The sequence below is a fragment of the Rhincodon typus genome, chromosome 3, assembly GCF_021869965.1.
Source record: "Rhincodon typus isolate 14 chromosome 3, sRhiTyp1.1, whole genome shotgun sequence".
NCBI classification, from domain to species: Eukaryota; Metazoa; Chordata; class Chondrichthyes; order Orectolobiformes; family Rhincodontidae; genus Rhincodon; species Rhincodon typus.
This window is the reverse complement of record NC_063334.1, coordinates 30,101,786-30,125,135: the sequence shown is the minus strand read 5'-3', so window position 1 is coordinate 30,125,135 and position 23,350 is coordinate 30,101,786. Positions and strand designations below refer to the sequence as shown.

Genomic DNA, 23,350 nt, shown 5'->3' with positions numbered 1-23,350 from the left:
TTTTTTTGTTTAACAGTCTCTTCAGATATTCATATTCCTTGCAATGTGCAGAGCCCTCTAAGAAACTATATTTAGCATAGAAAATTTTATTTTTTCAGTTAACATATTACTCAAAACAAAGCACTACAAATTACACAGCTGCCACTACGATGCAACTAGTAAACCAATGTAAACAAAAAATCTTGCTGGTTTGCTTTTAGATCAGTAATTAAGAATAGAATCAGTTTTACCTACAAAGCAGTCTTTACATTCTGGCAGCTTCTAAACCCTCTGGGTGCCTTTCTACATCTTAAGTTTGTAACTGATTTTCACTTTAAAAAAAAAATAGATCATAAAGAAATCAACCATTCAATACTTAATAAAAGTTAGGTTTTTAATTAGCTAGCTCTAAAATAGAAAAACACCAAGTATTATTTGCAACTCAATCAATTTAAATATTCATAGAGGAATAACTAGTAAAATACATACTGGGGCTCGTATTGCGTAGATTGAATAAAACCTCTGGTTTCTCATTTAGTCTTTCATCTGCATTACATGTAGTTCGAAATTCTCATGACCCTGCCTGCATTGCAGTACAAAATATGTTGTTGTATTCTATTCCATTGTGTGAACAGTGTAAAAGATGTGGATCAGATGGACCTCTATACTGCTGTAATCTGATAACAATCATCCAGTTATCCAGCAGACATCTCACACATGGAAGCTTATAGAGAAGCAACTACTATTCAGCTTGCAGAACGGGAGAGGGGGACACAGAAGCTGAGAGCTCTAAGGCTAAATAATGTTCCAAATCCACATAACCCCACAGGTAACCTGAATAATTCCAAATCCTACAGATAACCAGAGTACATTGTCTCCTGTCGCTTCTTTGTACCCCAGACTAAACAACAGTTTGGAAATCTCTGATCTAGAATTAAGGGGGGAAAAAAAACACAAAGAAAAGTTAAAGTGGTAGACAAAGAGGCAAAGAAGATCAAGAGGTGTCATGGCATTTATTGAAAGCATGCTACAATTAGAGGAAAGATTATCAAGGCCATACAAGCAAGTACACACATTGAAAGAAATGGAACACTGTATACAGAGACATGCAATAGACAATTAGAAAATATTTTTTTTAATATTTCATCATCTCTGCATTAAAACAAATCATCTTAACAGAAATGGAATCCATTTTGTTTCTTCCACATTGACACAAACTGCTTTACAAATGAAACCTGGTACTGTTGCTTATCAAAATATACAAGACAATCAATGTTTTCATATAAAAACCAGTTTGTACTTTATCTTGTTCCCAAAAAACCTCATTTAAAAAAAAGTTGTTACAAATATTTACAGCATTTTCATTGTCAGCTGAACATTCTTACAAACTCAAAAAAAGCAGGAATTTTAAGAACAGACCAAGTACATGAATGAACAGGGAGGAAAGCACTACACACCTGCCAACACCTCAATGCTAGAAGGGAAAGACTCAAGAAAAGCAGCTTGAAAGAGGTTCAGGGATTCCACAAATGTTGCAACCCTCGCCTGAACTGCACAGGTGGAAGCATTCCAATTGCAACGTGTCTCAAGTGTCATTATACTGCATGTCAAATGTCATTAGTTACCAGATTCTGGTGGACTTGGTGAATCTCTAACTGGCATCAACTGTGTGTCATATCAACAGAACTGCTCCTCTATTGTTGATGTCAAACAAGCATCACTCCAGTTTTTAAAGTTCAAAAACAAATAAATACCGGTTGTGCACGATGTCAGTCAATTTAAGTCAAGTGACCTTTCCTCTTCAGTCACAAGTATCACTGTTATTAGAAGCAGGTTTGACTATATTTACCAATGAAAGAAGGAGGTCTGCCTCAATCCAATCCACTCAACAGACAGTATAATGACTCATTTGACCACTGTTGAGTGTTACACCTCATTGCCTGGTGTTACAAAAGAAAACACTTTTAGGCTTTGTATTTGTGGAATGATGAATGAAAATACAATCACAACTTTGGGAAAGTTCTGGCTCAGGGCACCTTAAATGGTGAGGAAATTTCTGTGAGATTCCTAACTACTGTTTTAAGATGCTTCTTTTCTAAAGTGAACCTCTGGTTCCATGCTCAGCATGACAGATCCAATTCAGTGTAAATCAGCAACCTCAAGGTATTTTCTCCTTAGAGCTAGGTGCAAGGAAACAAGCACCTCATAATGAAAAGTGAAAATTCTTCTCTTTCGCACAATCTCCCTCCTTTTCTATTTGAAACTACATTCATAATAAATTTCTAATTTAGGTGTAAATAGAGTAAAAGAAAAAAAGATTAAATTGGAGGGAAGAGAAAAAACTGATTAAGACTATTGAAGGCACATCAACTTTGGTCCTGTTTTGGTTTTTCTCTGAAACCCTGAAAAAAAAGTTCATGTTTTCTCTACCTTATCATTCAGTAATATTTAACCCTTTTCTGTTAAGTATCATGGAATTCCACCCAAATGGTATTAAAGAGTCTTGTATTTAATAAATCAGTACAGTTCTAACCATGGTTTAGTTGCAGCTTCGCGAAGTCTGTGCAGCTCTGAAGTATTCTTTCAGAATGGATGGAAGAGTTAAGGACATGTTTTCTAGACTGCCAGTTAGTCTAGAGAGCATTCAATAAAACAAGAAAGGCAAACAAATGCTAGTTATTTAGCTAGGGAGTCTAACAAAAAGGAAAAATCCCATCAGAGAGGACTTCAGAAAGTACCTGCACTGAAACATTCAAAAGCCTAAACATCCCCCCCACCCCCATCAAAAAAAAACAACAGCCAATAATAACAATTAAACATTCATAAAATGAACAGATAAGTTCACACTACAGAACATCAAAATAAATGAAAAATTTAAGATAACATATAACAAATTCATAGCACACAGATTGGATTTTGAATATTTAGAACCTTGCAAATACTCAAAGGAAAAACAAATCAACCATGAACATTGCAATTTTGTTTTTTGTCATGGTAAATAATATTCAAAAGTAGCTGTAGCACAGATTTTTACACAGCATTTCTGCTGTTTTGGATGGTACAGAGAATACAGATTTGCAGCTTGCCCAAGGACAGGAAGACAGCTTGGACTTCCATTCCCATCTGTGTGCTAATTTGTAATAAAAATCATATCAATTAATTGTTGCAACACAGCAACATACACAAAAGAAAATTCACCTAAATCTACAAGGAGAAGGACTCCCTTTGAAAGAACCCACAATACATGTACTGAAGAAACCTCAGGAAAAGCCTCTAATCTATTTGATTATAAGCACATAATAAGGCACATGATAATTAAACAAGTACACAGTAAATACGAAACTGATAATTTCTTTCAGATTATAGTGGTATGAAAACCCATGATGTTTAATTCTTTCCCCAATATTCCAAAATAATTTCTTTAAAGTGTGTCAAAATCTTTTAGATCTAGACCTGATTTTTTTCCCTCTCCCCCAAAATTGTAAACTTCTTTAAAAAGAAATTCTCACTGAACCAGTTGTTAACAGCAGGTGAATGATCAATTTATGGCCATTGACTGCAACAAACCCTCCCATTTCAAAAATTAGATATGAAGAAAATTGATATTGATTGAAGCTTAAACCGATGAATAAACAAAGAAAGGATCCCATCATCAATGTTGTGTTCCACTTAAAACATCATTACACTAAGCATCTCTTGCAGGCATAGTTGGTCATTGGTATTTCAGTCTCTGTCTGAATGCTAGTTTACCACATTGTGTGGTCCCAGTCTATAGGGAGAACAGGAGAGGAATTAAATTGTAGATTTAGAAAAGGAAACTCTGAGGTGGTGATTTTCTCCAAGATCATGATTGTGAAGGTCAATGAGAGCCTGAATTGCTTCTTCAAGACTGTCCAACTGGATGAGAGCCATTTTACGGTCCTTCCTGCAATACAGAGAACAAATTACCTTTGAAACTTTTTATACATTAAAATAAAACAAAGCACTGTGGATGCTAGAGATCTTAAACAAAATCAGAAATTGCTGGAGAAACTCAGCAGGTCTGACAGCATCTGTAGAAAGAAAGCAGAGGTTACATACAAGAGTTACTGTTATACATACTGTATTTTAAATAACATTAGGAAAACTATTCATTGGAACTAAAAATGCCAGACTGGCCAAGACCATAAGATATGGAAGCATAATTAAGCCCTTCAAGGCCATCAAGTCTGCTCTGCCATTCAAATCATGACTGATATTTTTCTCAACCTCATTTTCTTGCCTTTTTCCTGTAACCTTTGATCACCTTACCAATCAAGAACCTCGCTAAGTCATTGAGAGTCTTTAAGACAGAGCCTCCACAGCCTTCTGCAGCATTGGGTTCCACAGATTCACCAGCCTCTGGCTGAAGAAATTCCACATCTCAGTTCTTAAGGGTCATCCCTTCACTGAGACTGTGCCCTCGAGTCCGAGTTTCTACTACTAGTGGAAACATCTTCTACAAGTCCATTCTATCCAGGCCCTTCAGTACTCTGCAAGTTTCAATGAAGTCTCCCTCATCCTTGTAAACTTCACAGAGTACAGACCGGCAACTGTACTTCATGGGACAAACCCTTCATCCCCGGAATCATTCCTGTGAACCTCTTCTGGAACATCTCCAAAGCCAGCACATCCATCTTTAGATATGGGGCCCGAAACTGCTCACAATATTTCAAATGCGGTATGACCAGAGTCTGAACACAGCCTCAGCAGTATAACCTTGTTCTATTCTAGACCTCTCAAAATGAATGGCAATATCCTATCTGCCTTCCTAACTACCAACCAAACTTGCACATTAATATCTTAACAGAATCTTGAACTAGGACTCGTAAGTCCCTTTGAGCTTTATATTTCTGAAGCCTTTCCTCATCCAGAAAATATCTAAACCTCTTATGCTTCCTATCAAAGAGTGTAACTTTACACTATCCTACATGGTATTCCATCTGCCACTTCTTTGCCCTCTCTCCTAGCTTGTCCAAGTCCTTTGGCAGCCTACCTACTTGCTCAACACTACCTGTCCCTCCACTTATCTTTTATGTCACCTGAAAACTTGGCAACAACGCCCTCGGCTTCTTTTACAAGATCCTTAATGTGTATAGTTGCGATCGCAAAACTGACTCCTGTAGAATTCCACTCGTCACCAGCTGCCATCTTGAAGAAGACTCCTTTATTCCCTATTGTCTGCCTTCTGCCAGTCAGCCAATCCTTTACCTTGCCCTGAACAGCATGGGCTCTTATTTAGTAGCTTTCTACGTAACACCTTGTCAAAGGCCTTCTGGAAATCCAAAAAGATCACGTCCACTGGCTCTCTTCTAACTTACTTATTATCTCCTCCAAGAATTCTAATAGATTTTTCAGGCATGACTTCCGCTTGGCAAAGCTGTGCTGACTCTGCCCTATTTTACCACGCACTATCCTCTTCCTCCTTAAACAGGCATGTTATATTAGCCATTTTCTAATCCTCCACCACCAATGCCTCCACAACCTCCTCAGCCATCGTGGAGCAAGAGAACAGTGTAGGCCTTTCAGCCCCTTGAGCCTGCTCCACCAATCAATAAGATCATGACTGCTCTGTGGCCTAATTCCACATGCCTGCCTTGAGCCCCTATCGCTTGACACCCGTGCTTAACAAATTTGTTTCTCTCAGATTTAAATTTAACAATGGATTTGGCATGGGTCACTGTTTGAGGAGGAGAAGTCCAAACCTCCACTACTTCTATTCTATGATCTATGATCCTTCAGAATGCTGGGTTGTAGTTCATTCGGTTCAGGTGATTTATCCACATTCAGACCCTTCAGCTTCCCCAGCAACTTATTAATGGCTATGACACTCCCCTCTGCCCCATGACTCTCAAAGTTCTTATATGGTACTGTTACCATTCTTTGAAGACTAATGCTAAGTGCCTATTCAGTTCCTCTGCCATTTCTTTGATCTTCATTACTACTTCTCCAGTCTCATTTTCTAGCTGTCCAACGTCCACTCGTCTATCTAAAAAAACTCTCGTTATCTTCTTTCAATTTACTAGCCAGCTTACCCTCATATTTCATCTTCCCTCCCTCCCCCCCCCCCCACCCCTTATTGTTCCCATTGTTTTCCTCTGCTGGTTTTTAAAAGGCTTGCCACTAATCATCAACACACCACGCCTTTTCTTTTGCTTTCATACTGTCGCTTACTTCCCTTGTTGCCACATCCTCGCCTTAGTATGTTTCTTCTTCCTTGGGACGCATTTCTGCTCTGCCTCCTGAATTAGCCCGAGAATCTCCTGCCATTGCTGCTCCACAATCAACCCCGACAGACTCCTTTGCAATCACTCTGGCCAGTTCCTCACTCGTCTTTGCTGTTACATTTACTCAATTGCAATACCATTACATGCAATTCCACCTTCTCCCTCTCAAACTGCAGTGTGAGTTGTACTATATTATGGTTGCTGCCCGAGGGTTCCTTCGCCTTGAGCTACCTAATCAAGTCTGCCTCAGTACACATCACCAAAGCCAGAACTGCCTTCTACCTAATAGGCTCTATCAAAAGCTGCTCTAAAAAAATCTCACGGACATTCCATGAATTCCTTTACTTGGGATTCACTACCAATCTGATTTTCTCAGTCAACAGATAGAGAAATATGACTTTTTCATACGCAGGATTTTTAGTTTTAGCATTGAGCAGTTGGGGTCTTGAAGCTTGACGTGGAAACCGTTTTTCATCTTTGTTACAGCTAAAAGCTGAGCATTCTTCCTGCTGCTAGAATTGCATGTGAGACTATCTATTGTACTAAATGTGCCTTTGCCAAGGGCGTGTTTGTAGGATATTACTGTATTGGAACAATTACTATTTAGTAGTTAAATAATCTATTACTCTTAAGTTTTCCAACAGAGTTAAGTTATTGCAAGTTCTTCTTTCTTTTGTTGTCTCTTAACTATAGTGTATGAATAAAAGTGTGTTTTGCTTCAACACTAGTAGTTTGACCAATCGAATTGCATCCAGAATGTAACACCTAGCACTTCCATTAAAATAAGGAAAAGGTAGGGTCTAGGCTATCTTGTTCATATATTTTGAGGGGGCTTGGACTGGTCCATGACAATCATTGAATGGTTGCAGCAAGGAGACTGCCTGTTGTCCGTGTTGGCCCTCTGAAGGAGCAATTTACCCAGCAACACTCCCCAGCCTTTTCTTTATAGGCCTTGCAATTATTCTCTTTTTCAGGTGATGATCCAATTCCTTTGTGAAAGTCTCGATTCAACCTCTCTCCACCACAATCTCAGGTGGTGTGTTCTAGATGCTAACCACGTTGAGTGGAAAAGTTTCATCGTATCATTGCTTCTTCTGCCTTTTACCTTGAATCTATGCTCCCTCATTTTCAAAAATTCCATGAATGGGAACAGATTTTTCCCCTATTTGCTCTGTCCAGCCACCTAATGATTTGAATGCCTCTATCAAATTTCCTTTCAACCTTCTCCAAGTAAAACAACTCCAGCTTTTCCAATATTTCTGGTGCTATCACACATTACCCTTTAAGCACATTTAGAAATCGAACCCATAAGCATCACCCACTGTATTACAAAATTAGACAGTTTGAAAGTGGATTCCTGACTCATTTTGGGCATGGTTGATCTCAACAATTCAATATAGTGCAAAGAAACACAAATGGAAAGAGCATTTCAATTGCAAATCACTTTGCATTATGGATTGTTTCTCGAAAGATGATAATTTTTAGACGTGCAATGAACACATTCTCTCTCCCTCCCAACAAGACCAAAGGTTTTCTCCTTCAATGAGAAGGGCGTAAAAGTAGTCAGGCAACAGTTCTTTGGGTCACATGATTTCGAATGTCTGCTTGAAGATCATCTTTTAATTAAAGTTTAGACAACAGAACATAGGATTCATCCTGAACAAAGGCCAAAAGGGAGCAAGTGAAGTAACCTAGGGCATTTCTGCTTTAAGAATATTAACTTTTGACATTTACATTAGTTCTCCCTACTCCACCGTACAAAATGGACAGTTGCAACCTGGAGCCATGGATTTTCTTTATGCAGGAGGCAGTACAGAGATCCCTTCAATATAAGACAACGATGAAAATCAAATGGATTACTTCTGCACAGGAGCCACTGTTAGAGATATAATCATCTGTTGTCCTGCAAACTCAAATATTTGACAAACAGATTTAGGGACTTGATATGCCAAATCAGCTTGACTTTAGTACAGTGGCAAGCAAAAAGTCCTGAGCTTCTCATTGTTGCAGCATATCTAAAATTATAGGTCATTAATTCACATCCTCACTGCTGTTTCAGTCATGTCTGTAAACTGATTAGAGCAAGCAACAAATACTGAATGCTAATCATTTCTATACCAAGATTGAATGGGCAATGGGGAGTGACCTCAAGCTCACATAACTACTATCTCAAAAGCAGCCTCACTGTGACACAGCACTATTCGTCAAAGCCTGTTAAGTAAGCTACAACAAATCAGGAAACATTCGTTTTATAATCACACTCAATGGGTGTTGACCTCGAACGGGGAAATACGCAATGGATCACTAACTCAGACAAATTTCGCTTTAAATTTGTTTTGGTTGGGACATGGCGAGGTCTGAAGTTAGGCACACAAACATAATTAGTTAAAAATATCACAGCACTTAAAGGAATAATCTCATTTTTCAAGTTTGCAACGCTATAAAGGAACCAAACAAATGTTTTTGTATTAAAGAAGTGAAGTATCTTACATGGAGAATGTATAGTGAAAAACTGTCCAAACCTCCCATTTTAGAAGAACATCTATAGAGCGTACCACCTAGATAATTGATCACACAATAGCTAGAAAGGGACAACAATGTGCATTAAACTTCTTCCTTTCATTGTAAGTTAACAATACAATGTAAAACAATCCAAGAGTAATTAAAAACCGAAAGAACTGCAGATGCTGAAATCAGGAACAAAAACAAAGCTGCTGGGAAAGCCCAGCACGTCTGGCAGCATCTGTGAAGGAAAAAACAGAGTTAACATTTCGGGTCTGGTGACCCTTTGGCAGAACTAAGTAGTAATTATGTTTTCACAAATGGAATCAGAGGGAGAGAGAAATTAATACTCAATGCACACTTTTTGAAAACAATGATATTCTGGGGATGGAGACAAAAGAACAATTGAGACAATCTTGTGACAAGTTCATTTGCAAATGCAGCAACTTCATGCTTTAAATTAGCCTGCGCTTTGCTCCTAAATTTCAGGATGTTCCAAGACTCAGAATTTTAACTCTGAATTTAACAAAATCAATGCTCCTCAAAGTCACACAAGTCTCTATTATAATTTTCTCGACTTGAGCTTACAAACAAGTCATTTCAGATCGCTGTTCATTCTATTAGATTGAGGCAAATATTCATCTTAACCTTCTTCACACACCATCGTTCCATAATCTTTTGATAAGTTTACTGAACGAAATGAAGTCTCAGTGATTGCCGCCCTTCCTCCATTAAAGGCATTAAAAACACAGATCTCATTGCATCACACCCCTGGCAAATTGCCTACTTCCTTTACACTAATATGCTGCAACATCAGGAGAAATGACTGTCATTTTATAAAAACAGCTTTAACTTATCAGTTCAATATTAGAGTCACCTATCTAAAAAAAATTCTGCTATTACTATGCAGTAAAAATAGCAGTGTCATTTTAAAACTAGACCACACAAAGAAAATGTTGATAACAGCAACAACTGACAGATGGATTTCTGAAAATGGTTAACCCAGATAAATGCAACATACTATGGATGAAGGAAATCTGAAATAAAAACAAAGTGGAGTAACCCAGGTGGTCTGCCAGCATCTGAGACAAAAACAGAATTAACATTTCAAGTCCAAAAAGACGACTTCACTTCCCTCTTTCCATCACCATTTCATTCTGTGCGAGAGCTGTCCTCATCCCTAACTATTTTATTCTTCAACTCATTCAAAGACTTAACAAGAAACAGGTTTTCTTTTTGTTTTGTGTTAAAGGAATGCAAGTTCCAAAAGCTAAACAGGTACCAAAGCCCTTCTGGAGTCTTCTTCTGCTCTCCTTTCCTCCAACGTCATCCCTTCTTCTAATCCTACCTTACCTGTTAAAGAAGTTCTGAAGCATCATCTTTATGCTCAAAATGTTAACTCTCTCTCTTCAAAGATGCTACAAGAATTGAGTTTCTCCAGCACTTTATCTGTTTTAATTTTAAATTAAGCTAATATTATTAGTGTCAAGCAGTAGCTAGATATAACACAAAAGCACACTTACAGGAAGAACTTGAAGCCTTTCACCGAGTATCCAGTACTTTCAAACAGATTTTTCAGATCATCTTCTGTTATTGAAGGTCTACAAATACACCAAAACAGCTCTTTAAAAACAGCACAGAAGGCAGAGAGTAGACAATTCATGACCAATTTAGAAAATGCATAAGCAGTTCAGACTTGCAACCGCAAAACGGTTTACAAATTACTTAAGGTGGATATGGTTTGAAGAACAAAAGTGGTTTTCAAGATCTTCCAATTAATGAGAGAATTTCAAGCTGATCTCATGGTGACACAGCATAATACTAGCATTAGTGTACTAAGCATTTAAATTCTTCAGACTTTACATGGTAACTATACAGAAGTGAGTCAGACCATATATCTTGACTTCCAAGACACAAAACTATCATTTTGCACTGACAGAAATGCACAGAACAGTATTCAGTCGAGGGGTGGCAACTACACTGCGTATTTAAAAGCACATTGTATATCTACCCTCAAATCACAAACTAAATTGAAAATTGTAATAAATTGGACTAGTAATCATTTGCCTGGACTATTCAGGCAGGATTTGAAGCTCATCACAGCAACTGACAAATTCAAATTCAGTTCAACAATTCTGGAGTTAAAAGGTCATACCAACCAGGTAACTACTTGATTGCCATAAAAACCCCTCATGAATTTCCTTTCACGAAGGAAGTCTGTCCTCCAAATCCAGTCTGGCTGAGACACTCTGGTCAAACAGCTCTCAAAGCAATCCACTTAGTTATGCGAGATCATTGCGAACAAGTAGAGACCAAATTAGTCAGATCGTCAGGCAATGATCTAGGCAACAGATTTGGACAGGTCAAATTGGCTCAGTCCACCTCATTCACATCTATGAAAATTGGGAGAGCTGACCCACGGACAAGGCAAACAATAAATCTTTCGGCCAACATCCCAGACGATAATAAAGGTTGTACCAAGGGTGGTTGTATGGAAATGGCAGTCTCAAAATAGTGCTGCAGGTTCCATGAAGTCACATGGCATCAGGACAAACATGAGCATGAGCAACAAAAATTTTTGCTGATTACCATCCACTGCCTCCATTCAGCTGTTAAATCAGTGTTCCTCTACATTGAGAACAATTTGGAAGATGTGCCAACAGTAGAAAGGACACCGTGTACTCTGTGTGGGGTTGTGAAGGTTCATTACTAACAGTAGCTCAGAAACACCACTGTTCAGAGTCCTGAAGGGTGCATATCCCAGACTGGTTTTTTAGCAGGTAATGAGGGAGACAGAACACAAGGGTGCTACATATTTGGCCTGGCCTCTCTCTGATCTATTTGTTAGCAGAAACATCTGTCCATGACAGATTCTAAGTGTGAGCACTGCATAGCCCTTGGAGAGATAAGGACCCATATTCACAGTAAGGACATCCTGCACCATTTTGTCTTACATTGCCATAAAGCTGAATGGGACAGATGCAAAAACATACCTAGCAATTCAAAAACTGGACATTCATGAAGAGGCCATCAGCAACAAGAGGGCTGCATTTCAACACCACCATTAAAGTCATGGCCTAGATATCTCTAACTCCAACATTATCACCAAACCAGTGGGCCAACCCTGGTTTAGTAAGCCAGGTGCAGCATTTGACGCAGTTCAAAATGATGCGCCAACCTGGTGAATCAACAAACCAGGACTCAGCATGTGCTGAACAGGACATTACTGCAAGATTGCTCAGAACAGTCTAACGAAGTTCAGATGTTTGATGTTCACTGATATTGTACCATTCTCAATTCATCAGATACTGAAACAGTCTGTTCTGGTATCTCACACCTGGGCAAAATTCAGGTTCCAGCTGACAAATCCTTGCCACACAATGGCCATGCAGCAACTAAGCTGCTACACTGGCATTCGGTCAATGTCTCAGAGATCAGCTTTGACTAAAAATTTATCAGGACCCAGTCACAAAAATACTGTGCTATAACAAGTCAGAGGATGAGAATTCTGCAGCAGTTAACTTCTAACAACCCAAAACCTTTCTACTCTTGCAAAGACATGCCAGGAGCGTGATGAATTAGTTCCAACTTGCCTGAAAAGTACAGCTCCAACATTCAAGCCTGGTACTATTCAGGACCAAGCACTCCTTCACCATCTTGAACACACTCTCTCTATCAACAGGAACACAGTGACTGCTGTGTGTAGTATCTACAAGATGCACTGCAGGAACCTGCCAAGCCTTCTTCAATGACACCGTTAAAACCCTTAGTCTCTTCTTAGGGCACAAGCAAATTGGAACACAACCACCTCCAAGTTATCCAAGTCTCAGAGCACCCTGAATTGGAAATACATTAAATGTTACTTATTAGTTGTCATGTCAAAATTCTGGAAATTGCTCCCTAACAATGTAGTAGGAGTACTTCCATTACACAGACTGCAGTGGCTCACCACAGCCTTCTCAAAGGAAACTAGTGATGGGTAATAAATGCTAGCCTTGTCAGCCAAACCCACAAGAATTAATAATAAATCAGAACTAGCCCAAAGATGGCTGGATAATACGAATAAATCTCTCAGAACAGGAAGGGATGCAGAGGGTAATGTTAGGTCAAATCAAACATTACTTTCAAATAAAAGCATTGTCTTTATGCTTGCAGACCATCAAGAAAACAAACTTATTTGTCACCAGTATCAACTCAGCCAGGCAATTCAATTAGGTTATGGTTATAATACATCCCAGGTCATGGGGTTAGGGCATAATGTGATCACTCGATACAATTTTTAAATTTTTTTTTAAAAATCAATGTTAAAAAAGTTAGCATTAATCTCTAACTAACATGCTAATACATTTATGGTTGAGCAGAAATACTTCTCTATCAGCTGATTCTCTCCTTTTGTTTTAGCTTAATGTAAGGTTCTGCTGCTTTTCAGCCTTTGGGGAGACTTCCAATTTTTATAAAGTTACTCACGGAATGTTGGAGAGATGCAGGGTGGACGATGGAGGGAAAATATTCTGGAAGTTCTTGGAACCTGGTTTCTTGAAACGATGAAGTGGTGAGCTGCTGTAGTCCTTGGTCAGACCTTGGTCTTCCTGTCCTTCTCGAGGAAGTTGAACCATTTGATGTTTAGACAGAGTCACGCGCAACACCCGGCCATAAACCTTTTGCCCATTAAGGTGACTCATGGCTGAGGAGAAAAGAATATTTGAACTTAAATTTTCCACATGTCAACCTACAAGCACTTTGAAAGAGACTGTACCATTACTTCAGTTCACTAATCAAGAGTATCTGCATGTGGTCTGTTTCTATGCATCAAATATTTCAATTGACTTGAAGAATGGCAACTTTTCACTGTACTCCTGTACTCAAGTACACGTGACAATAAAATCTAATTCTAAATGCATTCCTCCTATCTGCTAAACCACTCCCCCCTCCGCCAATTGAGAGACACCTTATTTCAATGGGTTTTTTGAAACATATTTACCAGAAGTCAGCTATATAAAGTATGGATATATTGATATATTCATGTGTAATTTGATTGGTGAGCCATCAACTATGTTGGAAAGAATGGAGCTTGAATTTGGATACAGTCTTTTGGATCAGTTAATAAAGTCAATAACTTCAAACTCAATTAATCAGATTCAACTTATTACTTTTACATCAGCAATTTCAATGACTTAAAAAATGCGACTGATCTAAACTGGTTACCGTTAAGCCAAGGTAGCAAACTAAAGCTCTGTGATTGCCCTCACAGCTCCCAGAATGGAAAAAAGAACACCTGGCAAAGGTTGGTCTTTTGAAATCTTATCTACTGTTCTGTTGGACATACAGGAGGCTAAGTGAAAATGTGACCTTCAGCTGTGATGTGCAGGCCGAATAGCCACCAATATTATGACTCACTAAACAGCAGGCACCTGTGAGAGAATCCAGGCCTTTTTCTGGGGGTGGGTCACAACCAGCAAGCCCAATTAAAAGGGAACGGGAAAGGAAAATTGACAAGCAACTAAATTGTGAACTACATTTTAAGATTAGTTCATGAACCTTACCCAATTGAGCTTGATTTGCATCTGCCATCTGTATTAAGGCATTTTCTTTTTTATTGAACAAGATCTTCACACGATGTACATCACCATAAACTCCTTCAGGATGATCAAACAAAATAAAAAAAAAAATCAATTCCACCGTAAGTATGAAATATAATCAGTGACAAATTAAATCAAAGCAGAGTATAAACAGGACAGAATTAGAGAAGGACAAAAGGAAAATAATTTTCCATTACTTAAACATTTTTAAAAAATGACATGTGCACACGTTAACAAATGATACACTGCAGAAATTAAATTTCATGCATTTTAATCTTTAACACAAAATTCATTAATAGCATAGATGTGAGACATTGTTGAATGAAGCACAAACTTAAATGTAAACTAAAATTTACATTGTAAAACAGCAGTGGAAATGACAACATACCAAAGAGGATGAACAGCCAGTGAGGTGAAACCTTCTGTAGTAAGGGGAAACAAAACAAGTCAGCACAAGATGGGACTGGAGACAAACATCATCAAATCACGCATATCGAAGAGGATTTCAGCATTACAGTTGAAGGCCACTTTGATTCATCAAGCAATTGATTTGATCACAAAAAAATATAAAAGTTCAAATGCAGTAAACTTTTTCCACTTTGGGGACAGTTGTTGATATGGCAATTTTTGGACAATGATGCAATAGTGAAGCAGGACAGTGAAGGGGTGAGAAAGAAATATTATCAAGTCAGTAAAATTGTTCAAGGCAATTTTGTTCCCCGACGAAGAAAGTTATTTATTTTTTCCCCTATTTTTAATCCTCTATAGCCCACAGGCACCTCAATGGGTGCAATCAATAATTAATTATTCTTCAGTAAAACCACTGATCGGGTAAACATAATGACTTAACTCAGTTGCTACTCTGATTCTCATTCTTACAAGCTCAATTTACAGCCTAAGAAAAACCTAAGAGCAGACAGGTGTACCGATAATAAATCTCTTATATTTAACGGTTGTATCCATGTTCCATCCAAAACAACTACGTAAAAACCAGCAAGTAGCATAATTTTGTGGACTACAGTAAGTTTTCATTTGCCGAAGCAGGCTCAAAAATGTATCTAAAACAAATGACAGAAGCCCATACCTGCTGTATGTGGCTAGAGAAGTTAAGTCAGAATTGTTTCATATCAGAAAAGCCTAATAATGCTATTCTAGCATGAACAGAAGAAATTTTGGTTGTAGTCAGCTTTTTCAGGAGTATCAAACTCCTACTCTCTTTTCTAGCATTATGAAAACCAGTCATTAAATTAAACACTACTTGTTAGCTTATAATACTTCAACTGAAATATTAATTTTAATGTGAAAACTTTTGGCGAAAGCTACTAATGCACAGATTACATGAATAATTTCCTTTAAACTGTTCAGTTATTCAACAATTTCAATTTGAATATCAGAGCACTTGATACTGTATGAATTATAACAAATAATTACAACTTTGCAATTGTTTCAATTAATGATCTGGCTTCAGTTAAGTTTAAAATTAAGCAAATATTAACACAAGGGCACAGAAAACTGTCATTATTACAAATCACATGGGCCAGCTGAACAGATCCTTGTTGCTTTAGGAACAGGGCCTTGTTTATTGATGTTGAGGTTTTTTTCCTCTAAACTAAAGGCATGTTCTGGCAGACCATGGAGACAGCGATGATAATGGGAAGTTTATAATTACATTACAATCCAGCTCAACAGCACTGGGAAGCAAGCACACTACAGAATTTTTTAAAAATTTGCACATAGCACAGATGTAACATTCATCAAAACACCAAAGAAAATGAAAATAAACAAGGATAATGACCACTTGCTGACAAGAGAAAATACTGAAGGCAGTCAATCATAGCCGCAGTAATTTAAGGAATAATCTCACTGGTAACCACCATTGTTAAGAGTACAAAATGGTGGTGGAGGGTAATTCATTACATGATACTCGCGTTTACTTCTAGTAAATATTGAGTTTCTTTTTATTTGTTAACAGAATTTTTGGATTCAGCAAATTAGTGGGAAAAACAATTTAAGTTGCAATAGAGACCCACTGCTATAAACGTGTATTTTTAGGTACTCTACAATCAACTTGGAAATTGCCTAACAGAAAGATGAAAAGAAAAAAACATGGTTAGAAAGAAATAAATAGATCTATTTGGCATTTAGACACTAGAGTCATGCACTAAAATTTCAATTAAACAGTTGCTAGCCCTTGTCACTCGTGTTTTAAGCTGTTTGAGAGATATTTGATTTAGATCAGAGGAACATAGAAAATAAGAGAAGTCAGCCATTTGGCCCCTCAAGCCTGCTCTATCATTCAATAAAATCATGGCTGATTTGATTGCAGCCTCTCCTGATAACCCTTGACTCTCTTGGCGATCGAAGCTTGGCTTAGTTCAACCTGAATATATTCTAATGGCCAACCATTGCTGCAGAGTAGAATTCCGAAGAACAACAAAACTCATCTCTATCTTAACTGGAAGATCTGTCATATTGAAACTGTGCCCCAAAGTTCCATATTCTCTCAGGAGTAATTATCCTTTAAGCATCTACCCCCTTTAAATTTTAAACATATCAATAAGACAAACACTAATTCTTTCAAGTCCAATGGGTATAAACCAAATGTTTAATCATTCCTCATTAAAACAACCTCTTCATCCCAGGAATCAACGTAATAAACTCCTGAGCTGACTTCAATTCATTTATCTCTCACCTCAAGTGAGGAGGCCACAACTGTACACAGTACTCTCAGTCTCACCAATACCCTATATGATTATAACAGGACTTGCTTACTTTTACAATAGAGGCCAACATTCCACTTGCCTTCCTCTAATTAATTACTGTGACTATATGCTAACCTTTTGTGATTCAAGTGATTTTGAGATTTTCATCAAATCAGCTCAATTTTGATACGTTTCAGAAAGAACAATGCCATAGTGGTAATGTTAAAGAACTCATAACCAAGAGCTCAAGTTATTGTTCTCAGCACGATAGCAGTTCAAGGAGGCAGCTCACCGCCACCTTAAGGGCAGCTTGGGATGAACAATAATTGCTGGTCCAGCCAGCAATGCCCACATCTCGGAGGTGATTAAAGAGAGGACAACGGTCAAAAATCACAATGACAGCCGATCGAATTTGAACTTATTCCATAAAACCTCAAACAGAAAGGCAGTCTTAACGATGAAAAAAATCACTGATTGTTGCGAAAATCCATCAAGTTTCCTATTGTTTTTGAGAGAAACTAATCTATCACCCTTACTTGGTTTGGTCCATGTGTGTCTCCAGATCCACAGCAATGTGGGTGGACTCTTCACTGTTCTTGAAATGGGCAAGCAAGCCACTTAGTTCCAGGGTATCTAGGAATGGGCCAAAAATGTTGGCCTTGCCCACATCTCATGCGAGAATGAAGAAATCAAAGTACGATGCAAGGAGCTTTACAATGCTCCAAAATCAGTTGGGACTTGGGTCGACTTATACTCAGCTGCTAGCACAATTCCTTGTTAAAAGATGATATGCTATACAAGTATTTCTCTCCAGCATGCATCATATCCACATTCTACACAAATCAAAACTGCAGAGTGCTACTGGTATAAACACGTGCAAATATACACGACTCTGTTAAAGCATGCACCACATGCATTTGCATTGTGCCGAGCCACAGATTACAGGAACACTGGGTACCCTGCAAGTATCAGTGGCCTGCATCAGAGCCAGTCGGAACATTAACGTCAGGCACTGGAGCCAATAACAGTTAATGGTAACATATGTAAGCTCAAAGTTGAGCTAAAACGAATAACATTTTCACAGCCCATATGTACTGCATATATAGTACAAGAACACATGCAAACATAAACCATGAAGTGTCTCCTTCAGTTTGAGAAATTATCAAAGCTGCATTTGATTCTGAATTGATCAGACTGTAGAAGGATGATTTCTGCATACATGGATATTACAAATTACTAGTTATGCACTAACAAGTATAAAATCTAAATCATTGCCTTCCTAAAAGCCATTTTTAAAAAGTACTTACAGCTCCAATTCCTGAAGGAACATAGATAAAGTAATGAATTCTTTTTGGGGGAATAAAAAGTGAAAGGAAATAGGCAGACTCAGAATACTTTGGTTCTTTGTGATTTCACCAACCTCAGGGTTTAGGTTGCTAACTAGCAAGACAGAGTTTGCTGCTGGGCCAATACCATGCATTGCTAGACGGCCACCAACTGCACCATGTGGAAGGCCAAGATGCCCAAGCCCTCCTGGGATTCCTTGAACAGACAGACCTGGAGATAGTAAAGATTTTAACATCAATCACGGTAGATGTGCTTTCTTCACATGATGAAAGAGATTTCAAAAGTTTAATAGAAACAAAGCCTGAGTTGACGAGAAAAAATGAGTGTTACATTTTAAAATTAATAATTCCATGAGATTTCAAGTCCCATCATGAGGTTTTAATAACATACACCTTAAATAATACAAATTAAACCTCCAACAGCAGAATGTATTCCTTCCCCACCCGAGTCAGAAAACAGGCTCACTTCAGTACCTCACGCATTGAAATGGACAGTGAGCACCAACCCAATTTGCACCATATACTTCGCAGTTGGAGATCAGTGGATAATCATCAGATTCAGGTAACAGTTAAGATCAGTTAAAGACTCAACACACACTGAAGGTCAACATTAGATCTTTTGATCTGCACAGTATTTACACACCACTCAAATGAGTGAAAAAGAGAATTCTTTCAGTTGAAAAGGAATTGCAAGTTAGATTTCCTGCAATCTGCAAAAATATTTTTAAAACGTCATTTTAAAAAAGTGTCAGTCCTGAACGCGCTTACCTGCGGTTTGTGGAAAGCCGAGGGCAGGGCCAAATCCACCACCCCCATAGGGGTTGGAAATGATACCGGGTGCACCTAAGAGAAAGAAACATGAAAATATTAATTTCCTACTCTTCCAAAATGCTGTTATCTTTTGTTACAATTTGTGCTCCACTGATGCAGAAAAGATACTTGGAGTTCAATTTCTCCTTATGAAATAATTACTTTTACAGCATATGCAAAAATGCATTACCCACAAACAATATACCAAGCAGCTACAGAAGTAACAACGAGGATTTATCTAGTATAGCTTAGACAGCCATAATGTAAAACATTCACTTGGTTGTAAGTTAGGAGTTTAACCCCCAGTTAGATTTAAATTTACACTACATCCAGCCGACGGTGAATCACCAGTACAGCAGTTGCTATAGCACTGTATACAACAGAAAAAACCTTCCAAATTATCAATTTTCTTCGATTTGAGAGGCACACCAGGATTCACTCCCAACAATTCGGGTTTTCATGCAAATAACACCTTTGAGTAACCTTGGTCCTTCAAATCTTTGATGCCAACTTGTACACAATATTGAGCAAGTGGCACCATCGGACCTGGCTGGCAAAGATCTCAAGCGACTTCTCCCTCCCACCTCAGCTCATGTGAATGGCTTCAAGTAAAAGACTGTCAGATATGACATGGCTAAAGTTTGTAAGCTAATTTTTCAAAGGATGGTGATAAAACATGCAGGATCAATTTGTTATGAGTTACATTATAGAGTGAGAATCACCAATGAAGGTGCAATTACTTCCCAACTCCTTGAACGCAGTACACTCAATTTAGCTTCTGCTGAAATTTGTTCAGATGAAAGATATTCCTTGGTTAAGCCTCAATGCTTTACAGAATAGGTTCTGAAAGCTTTGATAAAAGTAAGAGAAAATACTACAACTACTGACCATTGTTTATTTTTGGCTGAGTTGTGTATCAATCACTAACTAAATTACCATAACTAAGTAAACAATTAAATCATGAAATACTCAATTTTATTTACCAAGATAAAAAACGACACACTGCATGTACACCAAAAAAAATATATCCCATTTCACAGTGGAAAACATACAAAAATAGCCAATGAGTTTTTTTAAAAATTGTTAATGCAACCAAGTCATGCGTTGACACCTCTGACTAATCAAACTCTTCGGCATTGTGCTTTATACACAGTCTTTATGCTATTCATCATCATTTGAGAAGTGGATGCCAACACTAAGTTAGTCCATCAAACTGAAGTGGTAAATTGAAGTATTCCGCTGAACAGTAAACTACTGACCACCTATAAATGATCTGCACTTTCAACTGGTCCAGAAAGTTATCCTGAGGATATCATTGACCATCTTCTGTGAAAATCTTGCTGCGAAGGTTTTTAGCACTACTTGGAAATAAAAGTCACTGCCCTAACAAAACCCCTTTACGGAATACAATCTAAATTTTCCACTGGAAACAAGTCTCAGATGTACATTTTTTTTAAAAAAATCAGCTGGTCAGGAAACAGGGTTTTAGAATTAGGCTTTAATGACATGCGTACTCAAATACAGAAGTACAGTGAAAACTGTATTAAGTCACCATTCTCCAGCACCATTTTAGGCACAAAATCCCAAATTTAAAAAAAACACATCTTTGATACAGAAGCCAGAACAACTATCTAAGATACAAAAACCAGAAGTAAAAAGCAGAAATACAAAAAAAGTCAAAAGAAACAGTTGGGGGTTGGTGGAGGGAGAGGGGAGAAGAGAAAAAAAAGAGTCCAAATCTACTCTTACTATTAGTAAATAGCAAATATTCTTACTCAACCAGACTCAATTAAAGGCAAGGATGAAGACAAGTACTGAGTGATATGGCAGAGATCTAGTGAATACCTGTAATGTGCTCAGATGTCCTCATTTGGACTATGTAAACATACATTCAGTAATTAATCTAAATACTAATCTAGTTTGCTGTTGTAATATCTTTGCTGACCTGATCCCACAGGAGCAGTTAGCAGTAACCGGGCTGTGGAGTAAAGCCAAGTCATTGACTGAAAACTGAACTGAATCTAATGTTTCTTTAGGTAAAAGGGGAACATTTCCCAAGAACTAAACCATTCAGAAAATGTTAATTCAATTTAAGTCTACTTTTGAGAACAAAATATGTTTTTTTTTAAATTAAGTTTTCATCACCCCATGTAAAAAGAATGGGAAAAACATTTAAGTGGTTAGCACTGCTGCCAGAGACCCAGGTTGGATGTGGAATTTGCACGTTCTCCCTGTGTCTGTGTGGGTTTTCTCCAGGTGCTCTGGTTTCCTCCCACAGTCGTTGCAGGTTAGGTGGACTGGCCATACTAAGTTGCCATAGTGTCCAGGAATGTGCAGGCTTGGTGGATTAGCTGTGGGAAATGCAGAAATACAGGGCTGGGGTGAATTTGGGTGGGATACTCTTCTGCGGGTCAGTGTAGACTTAGTGGGCCAAATGGCCTGATTCCACACTGTAGGGATTCTACGAACTTATTTTTTGAGAAAAGTTTGATGATTTTCCCTTCTAATTAGTTCATTGAAGTTACGCTGGAGTCTCTTGACCGAGCCAAAATAGCATGTGTGGCAGTTCCAAAACACAATATTGCAGGCACAACTCTGACTACACAGTTCATTGTTCTGCTTAGAAAATACTACTGTTCAGAGGTTCACAAGTAAGCAATACTGGCGATCAGGCTGGCACAGGCCTTTTACCAAGATGATCTGCACAATACACAAGACAACTTAAAATGATAAAACATGTCTTCACGTTAGGAGATGGCTGGACATATTCATTGAATGAACAGCACAGAACAAGGCTGCTTAATCTATCAAGTCTGCACCAGTACTTTTTTTTTTTTTTAAATAGTACCAATTCCTTGTTCTTTTTCCTATATCTCCGTACATTTTCTCTCTTTTCAACAAAATATCCATTCCCTCTTCTTGTCTTCACCTTGAATGTTTTATCAATTAACTTCAAAGTCACTACCCTTCGTCTCTTGATTCCACTGTTTGAGAAAAAGTTGTTCCCTAAATACCCAGTCACCAGTGAAAAGAAGAATTAACTTGATGATTCAATTCATTTAGATGATTTGAACACAGCATAGAGAGACTGAAGACAGAATGGAATGAAAAGATTCAACAAACGACAAAACATAAAATTTACCTGTCATTATGTATTTACCTAGAAGTGAGCTTTCCTTACCAAAAGCGGCGGCCACAGAAGGATCAACGGTCGGCTGGCCGTCGCCGGAAGGAAGATCAAGACGTGTAAAATCTCTGCTTTTGTCATTGTTGTATTTAACATTAAGACTAGTCAGCTTTGAGAATTCAATACGTAAAGTACAGCAAGCATTGTAGATATTCTGGCCATCCAAAGCCTGGAGAAAGTCAAGTAGGAAGAGTATTATACACCAATCCATGGACCTCTAAAGCAACAGGTGGCATTCCATAGAATTTATTTTAAGCTCACCATGCATGGTATAAACAACAAAGCACACTATTCAATTCTTGACATCTTGAGGCAAGTATGATATTTGCAATCCCAGGGAAATGCTAAACAAAAGCAAAGTCGAAGGAATCCTCCTAAGAGATAGCTCTCAGAGACCTACCGATAGCTTCTTACAGAGCAACAATAGATACAGCCTATTCAAAATACTGTATGGGTTTGTACGCATAATGGGAAACCCAACACAAAGCGGTTCGATATTAGTGATCCTTATGTAAAATAAAGAACCGATTAGTATAGTCTGCAGTCAGATTTTCCTTTTATTAATGATAGTATCAAAATTTTTTTAGACAAACTGTGTACCAATTAAAGTAGTATAATTAGCCTAGAAATAGAAGTTACATCAAGAAGACAGTGCTTGTCCTAGAGATTCATTCTAAATTATTGAACGACTTGTCTTAATAGATATGTAGCGGCTAATGATTATAAAAAGGGACTACCTCTTGTACCCAACACTAACCAGTTTAGCATGATGAGCATGCATTGGGTCAGCATATTGTAGCAGTGCCTGGAACTGATTGTTCTTTGTGAAAGTGATTATTTTCAGCACGGTTCCATACTTGGTAAAGATCTGTTCGGAGTGAAATATGCATCAGTATAATAGAATAAAGCAGTAAACTGACAAGTTAAGTTGTTACCAGCCCCTGAAAATGGAAAAGTACCAGGCCTTAACACACAATTACAAATGAAAATACATTTGAGT

General features: G+C 38.0%; 1 protein-coding gene across 2 annotated transcripts in view; it reads right to left on the bottom strand.

The window, feature by feature from the left end:
• Positions 1 to 978: 978 nt before the first annotated feature.
• ptbp3 (polypyrimidine tract binding protein 3) overlaps positions 979 to 23,350 on the bottom strand; it is a 78,673-nt gene continuing 56,301 nt past the window's right edge. The window contains exons 6-14 of one of the 2 annotated variants that reach the window (XM_048595149.1): positions 23,108 to 23,218; positions 22,324 to 22,519; positions 19,122 to 19,196; positions 18,428 to 18,564; positions 14,694 to 14,727; positions 14,270 to 14,362; positions 13,194 to 13,410; positions 10,250 to 10,327; positions 979 to 3,904 (exon numbers count right to left, since the gene is read on the bottom strand). In XM_048595149.1, coding sequence (XP_048451106.1) covers positions 3,772 to 3,904; positions 10,250 to 10,327; positions 13,194 to 13,410; positions 14,270 to 14,362; positions 14,694 to 14,727; positions 18,428 to 18,564; positions 19,122 to 19,196; positions 22,324 to 22,519; positions 23,108 to 23,218 — 1,074 coding nt within the window. In that variant the 3' untranslated portion in view covers positions 979 to 3,771. The remainder of the gene's footprint in view (positions 3,905 to 10,249; positions 10,328 to 13,193; positions 13,411 to 14,269; positions 14,363 to 14,693; positions 14,728 to 18,427; positions 18,565 to 19,121; positions 19,197 to 22,323; positions 22,520 to 23,107; positions 23,219 to 23,350) is intronic. The other variant, XM_048595148.1, reaches the window with a different exon arrangement.